Genomic DNA, 21,581 nt, shown 5'->3' on the forward strand with positions numbered 1-21,581 from the left:
TCTAGCAGCCTGGCGTGCGCGCGCCCGAGGGGACGTCCCTGCGCGCCCGCGGCGGCGCGCAGCGCTCCGTCGCCATAGCGACCGCTCGGGCTCCCGCGAAGCGTTGCAGGCCCTCGCGGGCTCCGGCTTTGAGCAGAGCCTGGCTCCCCATTCCCTCGCGCAGGTTGCTTCTTCCTTCTCTTTCCTGTGCGCCCTTGCCTCTCGCCTTCTGCCAAGTGATGGCGGGCGGGGCCGAGGACGTCCGGAAGCTTTTCATCCTCACTACCACCCAGAATTACTTTGGAGCGGGCTCGGAGCCCTGGGACCAGCCGCTGCTGCACCGCAGTCCTGAAATCAACAACTTCTTGGACGACGGGAACCAGATGGTCCTCCGGGCGCAGCGCTCCGACGCCGGCCTGTCCTTTTCTAACGCGGTACGGCTCCCTGCACCCTGCCCTGAGCCCCGCGTGCCCCCATCTGACCCGCGGCCACGCCGGTCCCGCTCCAGCCTCCTGGGCTCCTGGAGCCAAAGGCTGTCTCCACGCTGGCGTCCCAGCGGCTTTCATGCCACCTGACCAAAGGAGGTTTCCCGGACAGAACAATTATATTCTTTTTTTTTTTTTTAAAGTTAGTGAATGGATATGCAATTTGCCAAGTTTCCATTTTCTGTTGTTGTTAATCCTCTCCTGAGGACACTCCGCCACCGAGTCTAATAGTGAGACTGGAAGGGAGGGGGAGATAGGCACAGAGAGACACATTGATGGGTTGCCTCCCGCATGCACCTCAACTGGGGCTGGAGTTGAACCTGGAACCCAGGGACGTGCCTTTGATTGGAATACGACTCGAGATCCCTCAGAGTGCAGGCTGAGGCTTTAACCACTGAGCACACCGGTCAGGGCAGAGCCCAGGTCTTATTCTTAAGGAGCGGAGATAGATTGGTTGTAATATGCTATATAATTATTTTTATATTAACTATTTTCTCAAGGGATAACATTACAGGGACACAATCTTTTAGGGAGCATTTCTTTTAAAAATTAACTTTTATGAAGATAACATTAAAAATCATTTATTTATCACTTTAGATTGATTCTGCTGACACCAAGGATAAAGTGCTGGTGTTTTTCAAGCTGAGACCGGAAGTGATTACTGATCAAAACCTACATAACAACATTCTTGTTTCATCTATGTTAGAATCACCTATAAATTCCCTTTATCAAGCAGTACGGCAGGTATTTGCACCAATGTTGTTAAAGGTGAGTAAAGTAGCTGTATAGTCATTGTTTTTTTTTTTTTTTACCTTAGATGATTTTGATAAAAACTTCCATAAATAGAAATGTAAGTATTACTTTATATGCTGTCAATATCATCAGTATTTTAATTTTTTAATTAAAGTGCATATTCTTTTAATTAAAAAAGTTTTAAAGTAAGCTTTGATGAAAATTGGAGAAATGCATAAAATGCTCTTACGTTGCCATTATGACTTTTTTTCCCTCTTAATGAGACAGAGGTGGTGTCAAGCTTTGAGTGAAATAAGCATGTGTGGGCTTAGTTCTTTGGCAGTGTTTTAGGAAGTCAATTTGATTGGCAAGCTTTTGATCAATGTTTGCTCTTGTCTGTTTTTATTAGGATCAGGAATGGAGTAGAGACTTTGATCCCAAACTTCAGAATCTTTTGAGTGAACTAGAAGATGGATTGGGTATAGTTCTACGAAGATCAGACACTAATTTATCAAAAATGAAATTTAAGGAAGATGACACACGAGGTATATAATGATAGCTTAATCAAAGAAAAAACAATTATAAGTAAATTAATATATTTCTTTAGAGATTTATTTCCACAAGTTTGGGTCTTCGCTGAGCCTGAGCTTCTGTTATGTGAATAGATTTATATGGATTTGGAGAAGACAAAAATGTAATCTTTAACAATGTGCAATTCATAGAAATAGAAAATATAATTGATTCTTGAATAATGAGGATTGACCCTAATTGTATACTTTGTAAAGATAATAGGCATTGACTTTTATTTTAAAACGTATTTTATCTGAAACTAATTATAATTTTATGCCTATAGATAAATTATTACTTATATGACAAACATAAGTCATTATTTTAAAATATTGGAAAAATGTATTTATTGCTTAATTAGTAAGTTAAATGCTTTTTTAATTTCACAGACTCAGAAAGAATAGTGCGTTTATTTCCAGCATGTGATTAGGCAAGTAGAGATCGTCTAGTTCATTGGAAAATTTAAAAGTACATTTAAAAGTAAAACTATTTTAATTTGCTTGTATTTTGAAATTAAATTGCAAAGATTGATTAAATCATAATCATCTCCAGTTTGGTAATATGCAGTAGCAAGAATGATTTTGAAATTAGATTTAGGAAAGCCTTGTGTTTGAGAAGCAAATTCATAGATGTAAGTAGACTGACAGTATAGGTCTGATTGGCTTACAAAAGCATGCAGGAATCATTCTGAGCAATAAACTTGATGTGAAGTATAAATTTGGTGCTGTTATTATTTCTGGTGGATTCAAGTAAGAACTTTCTGTTGATAGAAATTACAAAATATTTTTTTCAATGCATCCTCAAGAATATAGGAAATATTTAAAATCTGTGAATAAACCAAATTACTTTCTGGCTTTTCATTTTCAATTGACATATTTTTTCCTTTTCACTTTTTCAGGTATTCTTACACCAAATGATGAGTTCCAGTTTTGGATAGAACAAACTCATCGTGGAAATAAACAGACTAGTAAAGAAAGAGCCAGTTATTTTAAAGAATTATTTGAAACAATTTCAAGAGTATGTAATTCATATATATTATATGTTAGGTTTTTGATAAAAGTACTTTAGAATTGTACGTTTAATTTGTCTGTTTTAAAATCATTACTTAATGGTGACAAACAAAATAACAAGGTTTACTTAAGATGTGTATTTAATATGAGTACAAGTTAAAAATCTAAGCATTTTGCCCAGTTGGTGTGGCTCAGTGGTTGAGCATTGACCCATGAACAAGGAGATCAGGTTCTATTCCAGATCAGGGCATTTGCCTGGGTCATGGACTAGATCCCTGGTAGTGGGCATGCAGGAAGCAGCTGATCTATGATTCTCTCTCAATATTGCTGTTTCTGTCTGTCTGTCTCTCTCCCTTCCTCTCTCTGAAATCAATAAAAGTATTAAAAAAAAATCTAAAAGTTTTAAAAGTTAGATTGTAATCTCTAGTAAATATTTTTCTCAAACGTAATTACTTTTCTGCAGGTAGATAGGGAAAAACAAAAACCTAAAACACTAATAGAGTTTATCTATATGGAGGTAATATATGTTCTTTTGAAAGAATGTTCACTTTATTCCGATTAGCATTTTGAAATAACTTATAATTTAAAAAGCCTTAGTTTTTTACTTATTTGATTGATTATCCCTTGATGTATCTACAGAGAGATCAAATAAGTGACCATTTTAATTATGATTATAAAAAATCTATTCTTTAAAAAATAAAGTAATTTTCTATTTGTTTCCAGTATTATTTCAAAAATATTTTAATGAAGTATTTGAAATAATTTCAAACTCTTTTTATAACAATGATGAAATATAGAATAATAAACCTTGTATTATTGGTAACATACAATGCAGTAAATGAATGGAGCTATGCCAACTACATTGGGTATTGTATATATGGCATTATGGCTACTTTTATTTGGGTAAATAAAATAAATGCATCCAAAGTTAAAGAAAATTATGCCAAAGTTAAAATTAAATGAATAGATTTTTTTTTGCAGTTTTTATTTTTTTTTCTGGCTTTCATGAAATTTATGTTTGCGAAGGTACTTAAAGAGTATTTGTATAACAATATATCATCTGATAGAAAAAGGAGAAAATAATATGGCAAATGTTAGAGTTGTAGCAGTTGAAAAAGTCAGAACATTTTGACTATATTGCCCAAGGTAAAGAAATGGTTATATTTAAAAATGAATGCACTTTGGTTTTAGGAGTTTTATAACTTGGACAGCCTGTCCTTATTGGAAGTCGTTGACTTGGTGGAGACTACTCGGGATGTTGTTGATGATGTGTGGAGACAAACAGAGCACGAGCATTATCCCGAGTCACGCATGTTACATCTCTTAGAGATCACAGGTACCAGCAAAGAATAAACTTTTGAAATTTTGGAAGCCTGTTTTATTTTGTTTTCTGTTTCTTTTTCTTTAAGTTCTTACTAAAAATGCTTCTTAAAGTAATAATTGTTGCTTCAAGTAACTCTGAAAGCAAATGATATATAATTATTTAAATAGATATTTGTGTATAGTTGGTTAATTTAAATTATGGTCAAATTCTTTGACCATTAATATAACTAAATTTACATATATTTTTAGTCCCTCTGCATGTATTAATTTAGAACTTATTTTGTAGTGAACTAAAAAGTTCTTTAATATTACATTGGCTTATCTCTCAATATTAAAAGTGCAAATGCGTTTGACTCAGAAGATGTCCTTCTCATTATTATCCTGAGAAAATATTAGACAAGTACATAAGGATATGTATTGTAGCATTGTTTGTAACAAATAGCAATTGAGAATGTTACATCGTGCTATATCCATATGGTAGGCTCTGCAGCCTTTAAAAAATGCATATATATATATATATATATATATATATATATATATATGTATATTTCTACATTTTAAAGATGCACATGATATATTGCAGTATGCAAAAATACTTTTTTTTTTAAAAAAATGTTTGTTATTGACAGTGCTAGTCTAAGGGTGTGCATTGTGGTATTTCATAGAACCTTAGTTGACTAATTTGTATGTTAATTTTGTTGTAGTTATGTATTCTATAATTATTTTGTAAAAAGACATTTCCATTAAGAAGCTTGCTTTATGTTTTATTAGGTGGTTCATTTGGAAGATTTGTTCAGAGAAAGTTGGGAACTTTGAATCTATGGGAAGATCCTTACTATCTTGTGAAAGAAAATCTGAAAGCTGGTATTTCAATTTGTGAACAGTGGGTGATCGCCTGTAATCATCTAACAGGTCAGGTGTGGCAGCGCTATGTTCCTCATCCATGGAAAAATGAAAAATATTTCCCTGAAACACTTGACAAACTTGGCAAACGCCTTGAAGAGGTATCATTTCATTATTTGGCTCTTTGTCTTTTTTGTTGTTGTTAATTCTCACCGAGGATATTTTTTCCATTGATTTTCAGAGAAAGTGGAAGGGGGCGGGGAGAGAGAGAGAGAGAGAGAGAAACATCGGTGTGAGAGAGACACCTCCATTGTTTCCTCCCGCCAATATTGAGCCTGTAACCCAGGTCCTTGCCTTAGACTGGAAATGGAATCTGAGACTCTTCTGTTCCCAGGCTGGCACTCTAACCACTGAGCACACCAGCCAGGGCTTGGCTTCTTTCTTTAAGTGTGAAGTAGGTCCTCACGTGTTTATGAATGTATTTTATAACTTATAAGCACTACATCTGATAGAAACTCTTTATATTTTTGGGAGAGAATAGGGTTAAAGTTCATGTGAAATAGTTTATGACAGTCATCTGGTGTGATAGTGCTGGTTTCCACCGCCTTTCTTTTTCTTTGGTGTGTGTTCAACTTGTAAATTGTGAACTTCTGTTTTTTTTTTGTTGTTGTTCTTTGTTATAAAAAAGATAATCAGCCCACTTGTCCATATATGTAAGCTATCAGATATTCCCTTGGCTATTGAAATTGTTTGTAAGCAGTACAGCTTTTTTAGGGGGTTACTCCGTGGAAATATTTGAAATAGCTGCTTAATTTTCATTACTTCTGCATTTCAGCATAGGACATATATTTAGCTTGAAGGGATAGGCAAAATGAGGATATGAAAAGATTGCAAAGCTGACTTTTTTCTTTTCTGCTTATGGGAACCATAGTTCTTTGGGGATTTTTAAAAACCTTTTTCACCATGAAAAACTTAAAACATATTTAAAAGTAAAACAGTATAATGAATACCAATGTATCCACTGCTCAATTTCAACAGCCTTTGACATTATTTAGTTCTTATTCCATCTTTGTCTACCCTGCCTTTTATTTTTATTCTAGAGTATTTTTAAAGCCATTTCAAGAAATCATATACTTTCATCCTTAATACCACTATCACAATACCACTATCACATCCACCAAAATTATAACAATTTCCTAACACTATTTTATATCTAACCAGTGTTCAATTTTTCTGATTGTCTCAGCTGCTTTACAGGTACTTTCCAACTTTTAGTTTGACATGTGGGTTCAGGTATGTTTAGCCTGACCCATCTGTTATAATGCTCCCCGTTCTTTTCTTAATGATTTTAGCAGCCATTAATGATTACGAGGAAATATAAAATGGGGACTTTCTAATTCTGTTGTTTTTTCTACATTTATTAGTGATGGTGGAAGAACTTTTTCCTCATTAGTTTATTAGTTACTCTGAAATAAAGTGTGTGTAGGAATAGCTGTAGACAATTACTTCTTTTATCACTTTTTAAAAACAATGAATAAATAAGTTAGTATCATAGTAAGTTCCATTGGTAATCAATGAAATGTTTTTTAGAAGAATTATTATGAACCCGTGGGTTGTTATATTTTATGTTTCCATCCATTATCGTTATTATTATTTTATTTACATTGTTTTACGTGTGGGCAGTGAGTGCTCCCTGTAAGTTGGCTCTTGTGTCATTTTTTCATGAATCCAGTGTTTCTTTGACAATTTCCTTACTTTCAAGCCCCCCAAAATGTACCAGCCCATCTTTTATGTTTTCTGTCTCATACCAGGAATTAGTAATTTTTCCCAAGAGCCTGGCTCTTTTTAGTAAAAAATGGTATTGAGCAACAAAAATCTGGTTGAGGAGGTGTTAAATTTTACTTAGTTACCAATGCTTTTAGCCTTTTCTGTTGGAAGGCTTGTTAAATTGGTGTTTTGTGTTTAGCAAGATAAAAATAAATCATGAGCTTGTACAGGTATTTCCTACTCAAATGGAAGATTGTAGTGTTTTTACTTAACCATTTTGATTACCTCTTGATTATTGGGAAAATTTTAGATATAAAATATAATAATTTGTTTTCCTGTAGTTTGTAAATGGTACATAATAGAATTGTTAATATTGTTTCATTATCAGAATTGCAATTTAATGCAGAATTATGACTGTCAGAAGTACTATGATGAGGAGAGGAGCTATAATATAAATGAGCTTTAAGCACATTTTTAAATATTTAGATGTTATATTTTTCACTAGATTTGAGCACACTGATTGATGTGTTGATACAGTATGTCTTTGTGCATCACTTTGAATATTGATGCGGAGTAATTCTCAAAATTATAGTTTCAGTTTTCATTTCAGAGGACCTAGGTAAAGAAATTCTTGCTCAGTATCTTTAAGTTTTAGACCTATTTGTACAGATTTACTTATTTAAATAAATTTGTTTTTTTTAATATTTGTTTTAGGTCTTGGATGTTAGAACAATTCATGAGAAGCTTCTCTATTTTTTACCTGCTAGTGAAGAGAAAATCCTGGCTCGAGTATTTGAACCTTTTACTGGCCTGAATCCAGTGCAATATAATCCATATACTGAGGTCGAATATATATGTTTCTAAATATAATTTCCTGTTTGTGTTGTTCTTTTTAAAGGCCGATTTTTTTAGATATTAAAGTCTAACAATATTGCCAATTTGTTTAGCCTTTGTGGAAAGCTGCAGTGTCTCAATATGAAAAAATTATTATACCTGTGGAACGAAAAATAGCAGGAAAATTGAAAAATTATATTTCAGAAATTCAAGATAGTCCACAACAGGTAAAATACTGAAACATTTAAAACTTAATACTTTCTTTAAACTATTTTAGGATATATATGTATATACCAAGTTAATGCACTTGGGATAAACATATACTTATTTTATTTTATATTAGCTTCTTCAAGCATTTCTGAAATACAAAGAGTTGGTGAAGCGTCCAATTATAAGCAAAGAATTGATGTTAGAACGAGAAACTTTACTGGCAAGGCTTGTGGACTCAGTTAAAGGTAAAAGTTTATCAGAAAATATAGTGTTTGCTAGAGAAAATATTTTTATAGCTCACTTTTTTCTATGTTGTATACCATTTAGGATTAAGACTACATTAAGGGACCAACTCTTATTACTTTTCTGTCTACAGTATTTGACATAGTTCTTGGAACACCAAAAGCCTTTAGGAAATCTTTGCTAAATGTGTGTAATCATTTATTTGATTTAAATTTTATAGATTTTCGATTAGATTTTGAGAACCGGAGCCGAGGAATTCCTGGTGATGCATCTGGACCACTTTCTGGCAAAAACCTTTCAGAGGTTGTCAATAATATAGTTTGGGTTCGCCAGTTGGAACTGAAGGTATTTTTTTTAAATTTATTTTTATTTATTTTTTAAAATATATTTTATTGATTTTTTACAGAGAGGAAGGGAGAGGGATAGAGAGTTAGAAACATTGATGAGAGAGAAACATCGATCAGCTGCCTCCTGCACACTCCCTACTGGGGATGTGCCTGCAACGAAGGTACATGCCCTTGACTGGAATCGAACCTGGGACCCTTCAGTCCGCAGGCCGACGCTCTGTCCACTGAGCCAAACCAGTCAGGGCATGAAGGTATTTATTTTAATAAAAGTTGAAGAACAATAATTGTAAAATCTGCTAAATTAATATAGAAACCACTCTAGAATTGTAGTGAAAACATTAAAAGACATTTTCTATTTTTCTTTGTATATCCATTAAATTTTTATGTGAAAAGTAGAATTCTGAAAAAAGTGTGCTGAGGAGTTTGTAATGGTTCTTCTCATTCCTTGTATAGAGATAATTATCAAACCATTTGTCATTCCAATTGCAGTTTTCCAGGTAAGTGTCTTTGTAAAAATATTCAAGAGAAGAGCACAGCTATAAGGGAACTATTAAGGCTAACATGTTCAAGATTTTTACTTATTCAAGCTTGTATTTTTGATGTTTTACTTTGATGCTGTTTAATTTTCTGTCAGCTTTCTGAGGTGCTACATTGTCCTTTGTACAGTTATGAAGGAAAGGAATGTCTCTCCTTTAAATTGCCATTCAAATTGCACTAATCATTGTTTGAGATATTAACCAGAGCATTTAGCAAAGGGTCCAAACTGATGTTTAATATATTTAGGAGTATTGCAAAATTCTTGGAGTTTCACCTGAATTTCCCTTATTTTAACCTTCAGATTATGCCTTGTATGCATTTTCCTCTGTGTTTTGCTGTCCTGAGGTTGTATAATTTAGAAGCAAACTAGGGGTTGATATTTTTATATTCACTGGAAAATCTTCTATTATACTCCTTATAGATGAATGGGAAAATAATTTCTAAGATCAGAGAATGGGGCTTATTTTATGCTAATTTTGTTAGATTTTAAATAATAAATATTCTTGTAATTTGGCTTATTAAGGTGGATGATACCATCAAGATAGCAGAGGCTGTTTTGTCTGACTCATCAGGATATCGATCTTTCCATCGAAGTGCTGAAGATCTCTTAGAGCAGTTTAAACTGTATGAACAAGAACAATTTGATGATTGGTCCAGGGATATTCAGTCTGGTTTGTCTGATTCTAGATCGGGTTTGTGGTAAGTTTAAATATACTAAACAGTGAAATCTGCACAAGAATCTTTTTTTCTTATGTTATTAGTCCAGTGGCAAGATGGAATTAATCATCTCTACTCTCATTTTCCTTCTCACTTCCTGCTACTCCTTTACGTTTTTTGGTTAGGTTTTGTTTATCAACCTCTCAGTCATTAGGGCTGGCAATTTTATGATGTAGTTAGTTGACTGCCTCCTCCTTGTTTCTCAGGTTCATTCCCCAGAAGTGCAGATTCCATTTTTGGAATTAGGCTTTCCTTCTTCTAAAATTGTTTGTTTTAACGGTATTTATATATGTTTTGAATGTAATTTAATTGGTCAACCTAATTTTTCTAATGGGAGTTTAAAATGGATGGCCTAAAGGGATTAAAAATGGTGGCAGAGTAAGTGGAAGCTCACAGACATGCTCCCAGGACCAAACTGGAAATACAGCAAAAATACCGAAGAGCCATCCTGAAAAATGAACTGAGGCCTACCTGGAGAGAACCCTGGTAACCATAGACAGAAAGCAGAGACCTCATAGAGCCTGGTAGGAAGGGCAGAGGTACAGAAGGGCTGGATGGGCTCCCGCAGACAGCAGTTGAAGTACGGAGAGTTATCTCAGCTGTTGGGGTTTGCCACTGAGAACTCTGGGGTTTAATCCTCAAGCTGGGCCCTCCCAGCATAGAGGACCAGAACTGAGAAAGGTGTCCACGTAACATCTGGCTGTGAAAAACAGCTGGGTTGCTTTCTGCCAGGGATAGAGAGATGGAAATGCAGGCACCCTCTTAAAAAGCCAACACACAAAATTCTGTCTGCAGCCACTCACCTTGTGTTTTGGCAAAGGGTGGGCAGAGTGGACTGGAGCTGTATAAATATAAGCCAGGGTTGGGGGATCTGGGGATAGGGCTTGGAAGGCCGACGCCCAGGTTTCCTGTGCTGAGTCATTCCCTCACGCTGCAGAGGTCATCTTTCTCAGGTAAACCTATACCGTCCTTATGTTTTTGCCTGGGGGAAAGACAGTTGACCCACACTATGGATAATCCTCTGCCCCACCCTGTGGAGTTTTTGAGGCCTATAAAGAGACCGAGAATAGGAATTAGCCTCCTGGCAGAAGCAATTGTCCCACCCTGTTGGAAAACCTCTTACCCCACCTGTGGACCATTGCTTGAGGATACTCAGACTGAATCCAATCAGACTGCAGGCAGAGGTGGTTCTCTGGAGGCTTTGAGTCTTTGCCTGTTCTAATTAGAAACAGCAGTTTGGGTTACCCCACAGATACCATCCCAGACTGCTCAGCAAGGCAAAAGCCAGCAGAGCCCCAAGTGCTTGCAGCTGACACTTGTGGGACCAGCTCTGTGGGGGAAAGGAAGTACAACCCAGAATAGGGTCAATCAAGGTGTGAGACTCAAGGCAAACCCAGCCTCTGGGCTGAGGAGTCCTTGACCACTGGACAGGTGGCACAAAGACATTGGGGTTGAACCTCACTGGCAGCAAGTGAGAGGGGAGATCCCTTCCATAATGAGACATCAACAGTCAGGCCTCAATTACAACAGGAGAACCCAACAGTGCACACAAGGGGCATTCCTAGAGCATCCAGCTCAGGTGAACAGAGTCTACACACTGGACACTTAAAGACACCTTCTACATAAGGCCATCCCACAATGACTGGGAGGCGTAGCAGTTCTATCTGAAACATAGAAGCAAATATAAAGAGATAGCCAATAAGGGGAGACATAGAAACAACCTCCAAATGAGAGAAATAATGTGCAGAAAAAGAATTAAGTAAGATGGAGGTAAGCAACCTATTAGTTAGAATTCAAAATAATGGTTATAAAGGTGCTAAAGGAATTTAGTGCAAATTATAACAGCATGGAAAGGATATAGAGGTAATTAACAATAACCAGACAAAAATGAAGAATGTTATGTCTGACATGAACACACTGGAAGGGATTAAAAGTAGGTTGGATGAAGCAGAGGACCAAATTAGTGACTTGGAAGACAAGGTGCCGGGAGCCGGTCCATGCTTGCTGTTTCAAGGGACCTGGCATATATGGCATACTTTTCTTAATATGTTTGCTCACCTTCTTGGCACTATGTGTTTTAACCAAGGTCACCTCTGAGAAAGGTTGTTTCCCCAGGTAGGGATTTTCCCCTGAAGTTAGGGAGGGAATAAAACCCCTTCACTAAGTGCCAGGTGGGTAATTAATCACTTTAACTACGAACAATCATGCTTAAGCTACATAATCTTTACTCCCTGGAATGGAGTTAAGAAACGCCCTAACCTTTGGAATAGAGATTGATGGGATTGAATCAACTGGTATAAATACAGATGTAACAAGACAGAAAGAGACAGAACTTAGAAGAGAACCAAGAAGACAGAACCTACACAGAACCTACAGACAGAAGAACTTCGCTGGAGAGAACATGGCAAAAGATCCTGGACTGAACCTGACTACAGAAATTGGCAAGAGAACCTGACTAGAACCTGGTGACTGAACCTGGCTGGAGAACCTACAGAACCTGGCAATAGAACCAGGCAAGAGAACCCAACCATGCTGATCAACTGAATTCTGCCTCTGTGTCATTCCTTCTTCGCCGACTCCGTCCACACCTTTGGGGACCCCTGGACCTGCTGGGGTTGGACCCCGGCAACAAGGTAGAAATAAATACACAATTAGAGCAGCAAATAGAAAAAAGGATTAAAAAGCAGGAAGATAGCTTAAGGGAGCTCTAGAACAACATGAAACATAACAACATTCACATTATAGGAGTACTAGAAAAGGCAGAGGATGAGAAAGGAACAGAGAACCTGTTTAAAGAAATAATGACAGAAAACTTACCCAACCTGGTGAAGGAAAATGCCATACAAGTTCAGGAGGCACAAAGCATTCCAATCAAGATGAACCCAAAGAGACCCACATCTAGACATATCACAATTAAAATAGCAAATGTTAAAGATAAAGAAAGAATCTTAAAGGCCTCAAGAGAGAGAAAAAAAATTCATACAAAAGGGTTCCCATTAAAATGTCAACTAACTTCCCTAGAGAAACACTTCAGGCCAGGCCAGAAGGGAGTAGCATGAAGTACTAGAAGTAATGAAAAGCAAGGTCCTGAATCCAAGACTACTGTATCGAGGCTGTCATTTAAAATTGAAGGTGAAATAAAAAGCTTTTCAGACAAAAAAGAGGTTAAAGGAGTACAATACCACTAAACTAGCAATGCAAGAAATGTCAAAGGGACTGTTTTAAGAAGAAGAAAAGGAGAGAGAGGATCATAGGCATAAAGAAAATAAAAATGGCAATAAACAAATACCTATCTATAATATTTTAAATGTAAATGGACTAAATGATCCAGTCAAAAGACATAGGGTGACTGGATAAGAAACATGACCCATATATATGGTGTCTACAAGAGATGCATCTCAAAAAAAAAGATACACAAGACTGAGAGTGAAGGAATGGAAAAATATATTCCATGCAAATGGAAAGGAAAAAAAAAACACATCGAGTAGCAATACTCATATTAGACAAAAAAAGATTTCAAAATGAAGGCCATAACAAGAGACAAAGAAGGCCACTTCATAATAGTAAAGGGATTGATTCAAAAAGAAAATATAACCCTTGTAAACATATATGCACCCAATATAAGAGCACCCAAGAACATTAAAAAACTCTTGATAGACCTTAAGGGAGAGATTGACAACAATACAGTTGTAGTGTGGGACTTTAACACCCTACTGAGATTATGGGATCGATCTTTCAGACAAAAAATTAACAAGGAAACAGAGGCCGTAGGTGACACACTAAATCAGATGGATGTAACTGATATTTATGGAACATTTCACCCCAAAGCAACCGTGTATATTCAAGTGCACATGGAACATTCTCAAAGATAGGCTACATGCTAGGGCACAAAACAAGTCTATACAAATTCAAGAAGATTGATATAATACCAAGCATCTTCTCAGATCACAATGGCATGAAGTTAGAAATGAAGTACAATAAAATACTCAAAAACACTCAAATACATGGAAGCTAGTAGCATGTTATTAAACAATGAATATGGTTATCAATGAGATCAAGTAAGAAATTAAATAGTTCCTGGAGCCGAAACCGGTTTGGCTCGGTGGATAGAGCGTCTGCCTGCGGACTGAAAGGTCCCAGGTTCGATTCCGGTCAAGGGCATGTACCTGGGTTGCGCGCACTTCCCCAGTGGGGGATGTGCAGGAGGCAGCTGATCGATGTTTCTCTCTCATCGATGTTTCTAACTCTCTATCTCTCTCCCTTCCTCTCTGTAAAAAATCAATAAAATATATTAAAAAAAAAAATAGTTCCTGGAAACAAATGAAAATGAACACATAACCAACCAAAACCTATGGGACACGGTGAAAGCAGTTGTGAGAGGGAAGTGCATAGCTCTATAGGCCTACCTCAAGAAACAAGAAAGTGCATAGCTCTATAGGCCTACCTCAAGAAATAAGAAAAAGGACTAATAAACTATCTTACCCAAAAACTAAAGGAATTAGAAAGAGAACAAGAAAATCCAGAGGAAGTAGAAGGAAGGAAATAATAAAGATCAGAGTGGAAATAAATGACAGAGACTAAAGAAAAAAAAAAAAGCACAAAAGGTCAATAAATCCAAGAGCCAAACCCCTAGCCAGACTCTACAAAAAACAGACAGGACTCAAGTCAGAGATGAAAGAGGTGATATAACAGTAGACACCACAGAAATACTAAGGATTGTAAGCAAATATTATGAACAACTATATGCCAACAAACTGGCAAACCTGGGTAAAATGGACAAATTCCTTGAAACATACAATCTTCCAAAACTCAATCAGGTAGAATCAGAAAACCTGAGTAGGCAAGTAACAACTGATGAAATTGAAGCAGTAATTTAAACACTTCTAGCAAACAAAAGCCCTGGACTGGATGGATTTATGGGTGAATTTTACCAAACATTCAAATAAGAACTAATACATATCCTCCTCAAACTATTCCAAAAAATCCAAGAGGAAGGAACACTTCCAAGCTCTTTTTATGAAGCCAGCATTATCCTAATTCTAAAACCAAATAAAGACACAAAAAAGAAAGAAAGTTACAGGCCAATATCCCTGATGAACACAGATGCTAAAATCCTCACCAAATTGGATCCAGTAATATGCTAAAAAGATCATACATCATAATCAAGTGGCATTTATTCCAGGGATGCAAGGCTGGTACAGTATTCATAATCCCTATTAGAATTCCAATGGCATACTTCACAGAGTTAGAACAAATACTCTAGAAATTTATTTGGAACCATCAAAGACCTGAATAGCTGCAGTAATCTTGAGAAAGAAGAATGAAGTAGGAGATATCACAATACCAGATACCAAGCTATACTACAAAGCCATTATAACCAAAACAGCCTGGTACTGACATAAGAACAGGCATATAGACCAGTGGATCAGAACAGAGATCCCAGAAGTTGACTTATATCATTACAGTCAATTAATATTTGACAAAGGAGACAAGAACATACAATGGAGTAAAGAGAATGTCTTCAACAAATGGTGATGGGAAAACCTGACAGACACATGCAAATAGACAAAACTAGACCACCAACTTACACTATACACAAGAATAAACTCAAGGTGGATAAAAGACTTAAATGGAAGTCATGAAACCATCTATACTAATAAAAGAGAAAAATGGTAATTGGTGTACGACGATACCCTTTTCATTGGCTAATCAGGGCTATATGCAAATTAACTGCCAACTAAGATTGGCAGTTAACTGCCATCAAGATGGCGGTTAATTTGCATATGTAGGCACAATGCAGGGAGGCGAAAGGGAAAGCAGGAAGAAGCCCCCTGCCACTGACAGTGATCGGAAACCCAGGGGGGAGCTAAGAGCTGGGGGGCAGGGCAAAGGCGGCCCTGGGGCCGCCTTTGCCCTGCCCCCCAGCCATGATCGGAGAATCAGGTGCCTTTTCCGACCTGGCCAGTGATAGCAGGAAGTAGGGGTGGAGCCAGCAATGGGAGCTGGGCACAGTCGAAGCTGGCAGTCCCAAGAGCTAGGGGTCCCTTGCCTGGGCCTAAAGCGAAGCCCACGATCGCGGGGCCGCTGCAGCTGTGGGTCCCCGCTGCCCGGGCCGGACGCCTAGGCCAGAGGCTTCCTGCAGTGGCAGGGGCGGAGCCCACGCGATCGCGGCACCCCCCCCCCCGCCCCCCCCGCTGCCACTGCAGGTCCTCGCTGCCCGGGCCGGACGCCTAGGCCAGAGGCGTCAGGCCTGGGCAAGGGGCCGATCCTGCGATTGGAGGGTGATGGGGGTCAACGCCTGAGGGCTTCCCAGTATGTGAGAGGGGGCAGGCTAGGCTGTGGGGCACTCCCCCCCACACACACACCCAGTGCACGAATTTCGTGCACCGGGCCCCTAGTAGAAATAATAAAAGAAAACATAGGCAGTAAAATATCAGACATCTTTACATAGTAGTATGTTTATGGATACATCTCCTAGGGCAGTGATGGCGAACCTCTGACACGAGTGTCAGAGGTGACACGTGAACTCCTTTTTTGGTTGATTTTTCTTTGTTAAATGGCATTTAAATATATAAAATAAATATCAGAAATATAAACCTTTGTTTTACTGTGGTTGCAAATATCAAAAAATTTCTATATGTGACACGGCACCAGAGTTAAGTTAGGGTTTTTCAAAATGCTGACACGCCGAGCTCAAAAGGTTCACCATCACTGTCCTAGGGCAAAGTAAACAGTAGAAAATAAACAAACAGGACTACATCAAAATAAAAAGCTTCCCAGTAAAAGAAACCACCATCAAATTGAAAAGGAATTCCACTGCATGTTTACCAATGATATATCTGATAAGAGGTTAATGTCCAAAATATATAAAGTACTCATACAACTCAACAAAAAGAAGACAATCCAATTAAAAAATGGACAGAAGACCTGAATAGACATTTTTCCAAAGAGGACATACATATAGCCAGGAGACACATGAAAAACTGCTCAAAGTCACTAATCATCATAGAAATGCAAATTAAAACCACAATGAGATATCACCTCACACCTGTCAGAATGGCTGTCATAAAAAAAATCAACAAACAAGTGCTGGCAAGAATGTGGAGAAAAGGGAACACTAACTACAGTGGGGCCTTGACTTACGAGTATCCCGACTAACTAGTTTTTCGAGATATGAGCTGTCTCTCGGCCGATTTTTTGCTTTGAGTTGCGAGCTAAAATTCGGGTTATGAGCCAGCTTCAGATACCCCACCGCTAGTTGGCGCAGCGAACGTCGCAGTGAACGCCACAACATCAGCCCAGCATCACGTGTCTCACTCGTTCACTTTTGATTTGACATACGAGTAATTTGAGTTACGAGCTCCATCACAGAACAAATTAAACTCATAAATCAAGGCCCCACTGTAGTTCATTGCTGGTGGGAATGCAGATTTGTGCAAGCCACTATGGAAAACAGTATGGAGTTTCCTCAAAAAATTAAAAATGGAACTTCTGTTTGACCCAGTCATCCCACTTCTGGAAAAAATCCTAAAAACCCCAAAATACCAATGGGAAAGAACATATGCACCCCTGTGTTCATATCCACTTTATTTATAACTAGAGGCCTGGTGCACAAGATTTGTGCACTGGAGGGGGTTACCTCAGCCCTGCCTGTGCCCTCTCACAGTCTGGGAGTCCTGAGATTGATCACCCCAAAGAGGTAGGCCTTGACCACCAGACTGGGACTCTGCGATGGATCGCCCCCACAGAGGGAGGCCCTGCCCAGCCGCTGCAGCATGCCAGTTGGTGGCCTGGGCCTCCCTCTGCAGGGTGGCCATGAGATGGTCGTCTGGAAGGTCTTCCGGAAGGATGTCTGGAAGGTTGTTTGGCTGTCTGGTCTAATTAGCATATTATGCTTTTATTATTATAGATAGATAACCACAATTTGGAAACAACCAAAGTGCCCATCAATAGATGAATGGATAAAAAAGTTGTGGGACATTTACACTATGGAATACTATGTAGCTGTAAAAAAGGGGGATCTCTTTCCCTTTGGGACAGCATGGATGCATTTGAAGAATATTATACTAAGTGGAATAAGCCAAACTGAGACAGACAAATATCACATGATCTCACTTATCTGTGGAACAAAATGAATTGACCAACAATATGAGATCCGAAACATGGAGGCATGGAACAGACTGACATACTTTGATGTGGGGTTCGGGGGATGAGAAAACATAAACCAAAGAACTTACATAGTTATATGCATAGCTCATGGATATGGGCAATAGGTAATGAGGAACTGGGGAGGTGGGTGGGTGCTGGGAGGAGGGGGGGAAGTGGGGGAAAATAAGAGATATCTATAATACTATCAATAGTAAAAAATACATTTAAAAATGAAAAAAAAAAGGATGGTCTAGAAAAACCATTGTTTCTTTGTACTGGTATACTTTCCAAGAATATAATTGTATTTTTAGAAACTTGTCATATTTTAATTTTTAGAAACTTGTTACTTTCTAAAAGTAACTTTATAATATGAAACTCCATTTATTTTCCCTGTATTGCTAAGAAGGACAACTAGGCCATAAGTGATAGCTTCTTAAACTGAATAAATAATTTTTTCCCTTTTATCTTGGATTTTGGTGTTGGAGGAAGAATAGAAGAACTAAAAGGAGCTAGGGCAAAATGATTATAACTTCATGTCATTTAACTTTTCTCCTTTCTATCCTGAACCTAAAATAGGAGAGATGTTCCAGGCCAAAAAACGAAGGAAGATTTCTTCAGTTAGCTAATTTTGGAATATATGCACACTTTTTTCACTATGGCTCCGGTGGAGATCCATCCTATACCAAAGGACCGACACCTGCTGGGAAGAGCCTGTGTAACTTTGTTCAACCCAGTATTTGTTTCCCATTTGACAATGAAATACCCTGACTTCCACTTTTTTTTTTGGTAAAACTCATTATTATCCCAGAGAGTCAGTGTGTTTTGGGACATATTTTAGGATATCCTGGTATGTGGAACCTAATTTTGAAGATTAGATGATAATAAAAGCAAAAAGGACCACCATAATAATTTTCTTACAGGCTCTATGTTCACATAGAAAAGTTTTTGCTAAATAATTTCAATTCATTTTAAAGTGTGCCCTGTTTTATGTGTTATTAAATAGGCTGACTAGATTTGTTCTTTGCTTTTTAGTAGCTTCCTTTCTTAATCCTGAAAGATCTCTTAATTGTGGAAGTGACTTAAAATGAGCATTATATAAACTTGATCCTGAAAGAAAGGTCATGAAAATATAATACTTTATGCTTAATTTAGCTCTGCTTACTTTTTACAATTGTTGCTGATTTGAGTGTCCCAGTGTAAAATTTGCAATTATATCCTTTACAAGAAACAAAGAAAGGACAGTCCTTAGATAGTAAAACCATGAGTAGAGAAGTGAAACATTGCATTATTTCTACTCCCATTTGATCCTTTAATAAAAGTATTAAAGAACTGCCTGGCTGGCATGGCTCAGTGGTTGAGTGTCGACCTATGAACCAGGATGTCATGGTTCAGTTCCCTGTCACGGCACATGCCTGGGTTGTTGGCTCGATCCCCAGTGTTGGGCATGCAGGAGGCAGTCAATCAATGATTTTCTCTCATCATTGATGTTTCTATTTCTCTCTCCCTCTCTCTCTCTGTAATAATAATAATAAAAAGTATTAAAGAACCAAGTAAGAGGAGTAAAAAAAAAAACTTTTAGAAAATGAATCAAAACCTTTTTTCTTTATGGTATATATGTCAGTTTTGAATCTTAGTTGTAAATTGAGAGATTGATTTTTCTGAATTCAAAAGTGGTTGGTTGAAATATTGTTATATTTTAGTTATTACAGTTTATTATCAAGATCTGAATTGTGAGATACTGTGTGAAAAAAGAAAAGTTGAAACTATAATTAAATTTTTTTTTTACCTTGAATTAACTTTATATATATCAGTCAAAAGAGTGAGAACATGAAACTTAAAAAGTCATTCATTTTGTTTTGTAGTATTGAGGCTAACAGTAGAATTATGGAATTGGATTCTAATGATGGATCATTAAAAGTGCATTATTCAGATCGGTTGGTGATTCTTCTGAGAGAAGTTCGTCAGCTTTCTGCACTTGGCTTTGTTATTCCTGCCAAAATACAGCAAGTTGCAAACATTGCACAGAAATTCTGCAAGCAAGCAATTATTCTTAAACAAGTATGAAATTATGTATTTGAAAACATGGCTATTCTGAGTTCATTATATTTGGATATTTGTTTTCTACTTTTTATTTTTTTAGGCTAGTAGAATGACACCATTAGCTCTTGTGAAATTGATTTGCTACACAATTTGCTTTATAAATGCTATAGGCATTTAATAATTTAAGGTATTGTTGCTTTTCATTTTATAAGCTTTCAGAAAAATAGGATATTATATTCTCTGTTGTTCATCTTTCTATCATGTTACTTGCATGGGTCTTAAAGGACCTTCTAATTAAAGGGGGTCCTCTGCCTGCTTTCAAGGGGCAGGTTCTTAGAGAATTACCAGGCTGATGGACTGGTCTCTGTTCTTGGTTATTTCCTCAGTCTACCTGTTCAGCTCATTACCGTCATATCATGTACCAGTTTAAAACCAACTATTATCACCTTATTGACTATGTCCTTGGCACAGTATACAAAGCCCTTCTTAATTATGTACTAACCTTCTTGGTTGTGACCTTCACTACTATACTTTCCCCTCATATTGCACTAGTTCATGATTATATGAAACTTGAACGTGGCTCCATGCACTGATATCTATACTTTCTGATTAGAAAACTCAAAGTCTTCCCTTAATCCTCAACTAAAAACTCACTCTCTTTGTTGTGTCTTCTTTTAGTTGATTGTTCCTTATTCTTTGTGCAGTGTGCAAATCACTTTTTGTTTTTTTAAAAAATTTCTCTCTCACTTGATTATTAGGATTTAGAAGCCAGGGACAGTATCTTGTGTGTTTGGTCTCTCACTTATTCTTTTCTTCAACAAAGATTAATTGAGCACCTGTACCCCAAGTCACACTGCAGTGAGGATAAAAGAATGAACGCATTACTGTCATAAACTACTGCAGGGTTTCTCAACTGCTGATATCTTGTGCATTGTAAGATGTTTTTAGCAGCATCTTTGGCCAGTAGCATGAGCATAGTCCAAACAATAAAAGATATCTCCAGACATTGGCAAATGTAGCCTTAGGTGCAAATCAAATATGGTTGAGAACCACTTGTCTAGTGGGAGAGAGCAAGCTAAACATTGAGTTGTCATTAAATACTAACCTTCTGGTAGATGCCTTATTTATATTAATCTCCTGACTGGTCTAGTTGGGATCAGGTTTGTAACAGGTTTTCCAGTGCCACATAGCTAACAAGTTATGAAGCTGGGGTTTGATACCAAGTCTCTCTGACTTCAAAGCCCATATGTATTGCAGTACAGTTCATAGAGTGATGGCAGATATGTGAACATATCAATACAGTATTTACTATATTATGAGTACTATATTATAGATGTTCACAAAGTCCAGTGAGAGCAGAGAGGTAGTAGTTTTCAATTATTTTCCTGGGTAGAGGTAGAGATAGTATCAGATAAATTTTTACAGAGGAATGAATGGTGTTTGATGTGAGTCTGGAAGAGTATATAGTATATGTTTTATTAAGAGCACAAGGGGTTGAGGTGGGTGACCATTTCAGAGAGGGACTACATATTCAAAAGCAGAGAGTCTTGCTCACTTTTGTATCCTAAGTATTTAGCTTAACACAATAGGAGCTCAAAAGATGAATGAATGATTATATAGTATTTGTATTTACCCCTGGAAGAACAACTGGGAAAATCTATTTATTATACCTTTACTTATGAGTAGACAGTTAGCTAGAGTAGAGCAGTAGGATGTTGGATAGATGATAGAATTTCCAGGTTGTTGTAATAGCATATGTTCTGTTGCTTCCAGTTTTCCAGCTTTGGGACTTTTTCTCG

At 37.3% G+C, this 21,581-nt stretch overlaps 1 protein-coding gene and 1 long non-coding RNA gene across 4 annotated transcripts in view; both read left to right on the forward strand.

Annotated features, from left to right (window-relative positions):
- The window catches only part of DYNC2H1 (dynein cytoplasmic 2 heavy chain 1), a 305,024-nt gene continuing 283,443 nt past the window's right edge, over window positions 1-21,581 (forward strand). For 2 of the 3 annotated variants that reach the window (XM_059707921.1, XM_059707922.1), the window contains exons 1-12: window positions 11-413; window positions 1,062-1,232; window positions 1,606-1,741; window positions 2,662-2,780; window positions 3,965-4,109; window positions 4,868-5,100; window positions 7,421-7,549; window positions 7,654-7,767; window positions 7,884-7,995; window positions 8,214-8,338; window positions 9,401-9,576; window positions 19,605-19,800. In XM_059707921.1, the coding sequence (XP_059563904.1) occupies window positions 219-413; window positions 1,062-1,232; window positions 1,606-1,741; window positions 2,662-2,780; window positions 3,965-4,109; window positions 4,868-5,100; window positions 7,421-7,549; window positions 7,654-7,767; window positions 7,884-7,995; window positions 8,214-8,338; window positions 9,401-9,576; window positions 19,605-19,800 (1,851 nt within the window). In that variant the 5' untranslated portion in view covers window positions 11-218. Of the gene's footprint in view, window positions 414-1,061; window positions 1,233-1,605; window positions 1,742-2,661; window positions 2,781-3,964; window positions 4,110-4,867; window positions 5,101-7,420; window positions 7,550-7,653; window positions 7,768-7,883; window positions 7,996-8,213; window positions 8,339-9,400; window positions 9,577-19,604; window positions 19,801-21,581 lie in introns of all 3 variants that reach the window. The other variant, XM_059707923.1, reaches the window with a different exon arrangement.
- Window positions 9,643-13,676, forward strand: LOC132241999 (uncharacterized). Its single transcript, XR_009454536.1, has 2 exons — window positions 9,643-11,574; window positions 12,228-13,676. It is a non-coding gene; the product is annotated as an uncharacterized LOC132241999 (long non-coding RNA).

This window comes from Myotis daubentonii, chromosome 9, assembly GCF_963259705.1.
Source record: "Myotis daubentonii chromosome 9, mMyoDau2.1, whole genome shotgun sequence".
NCBI lineage: Eukaryota > Metazoa > Chordata > Mammalia > Chiroptera > Vespertilionidae > Myotis > Myotis daubentonii.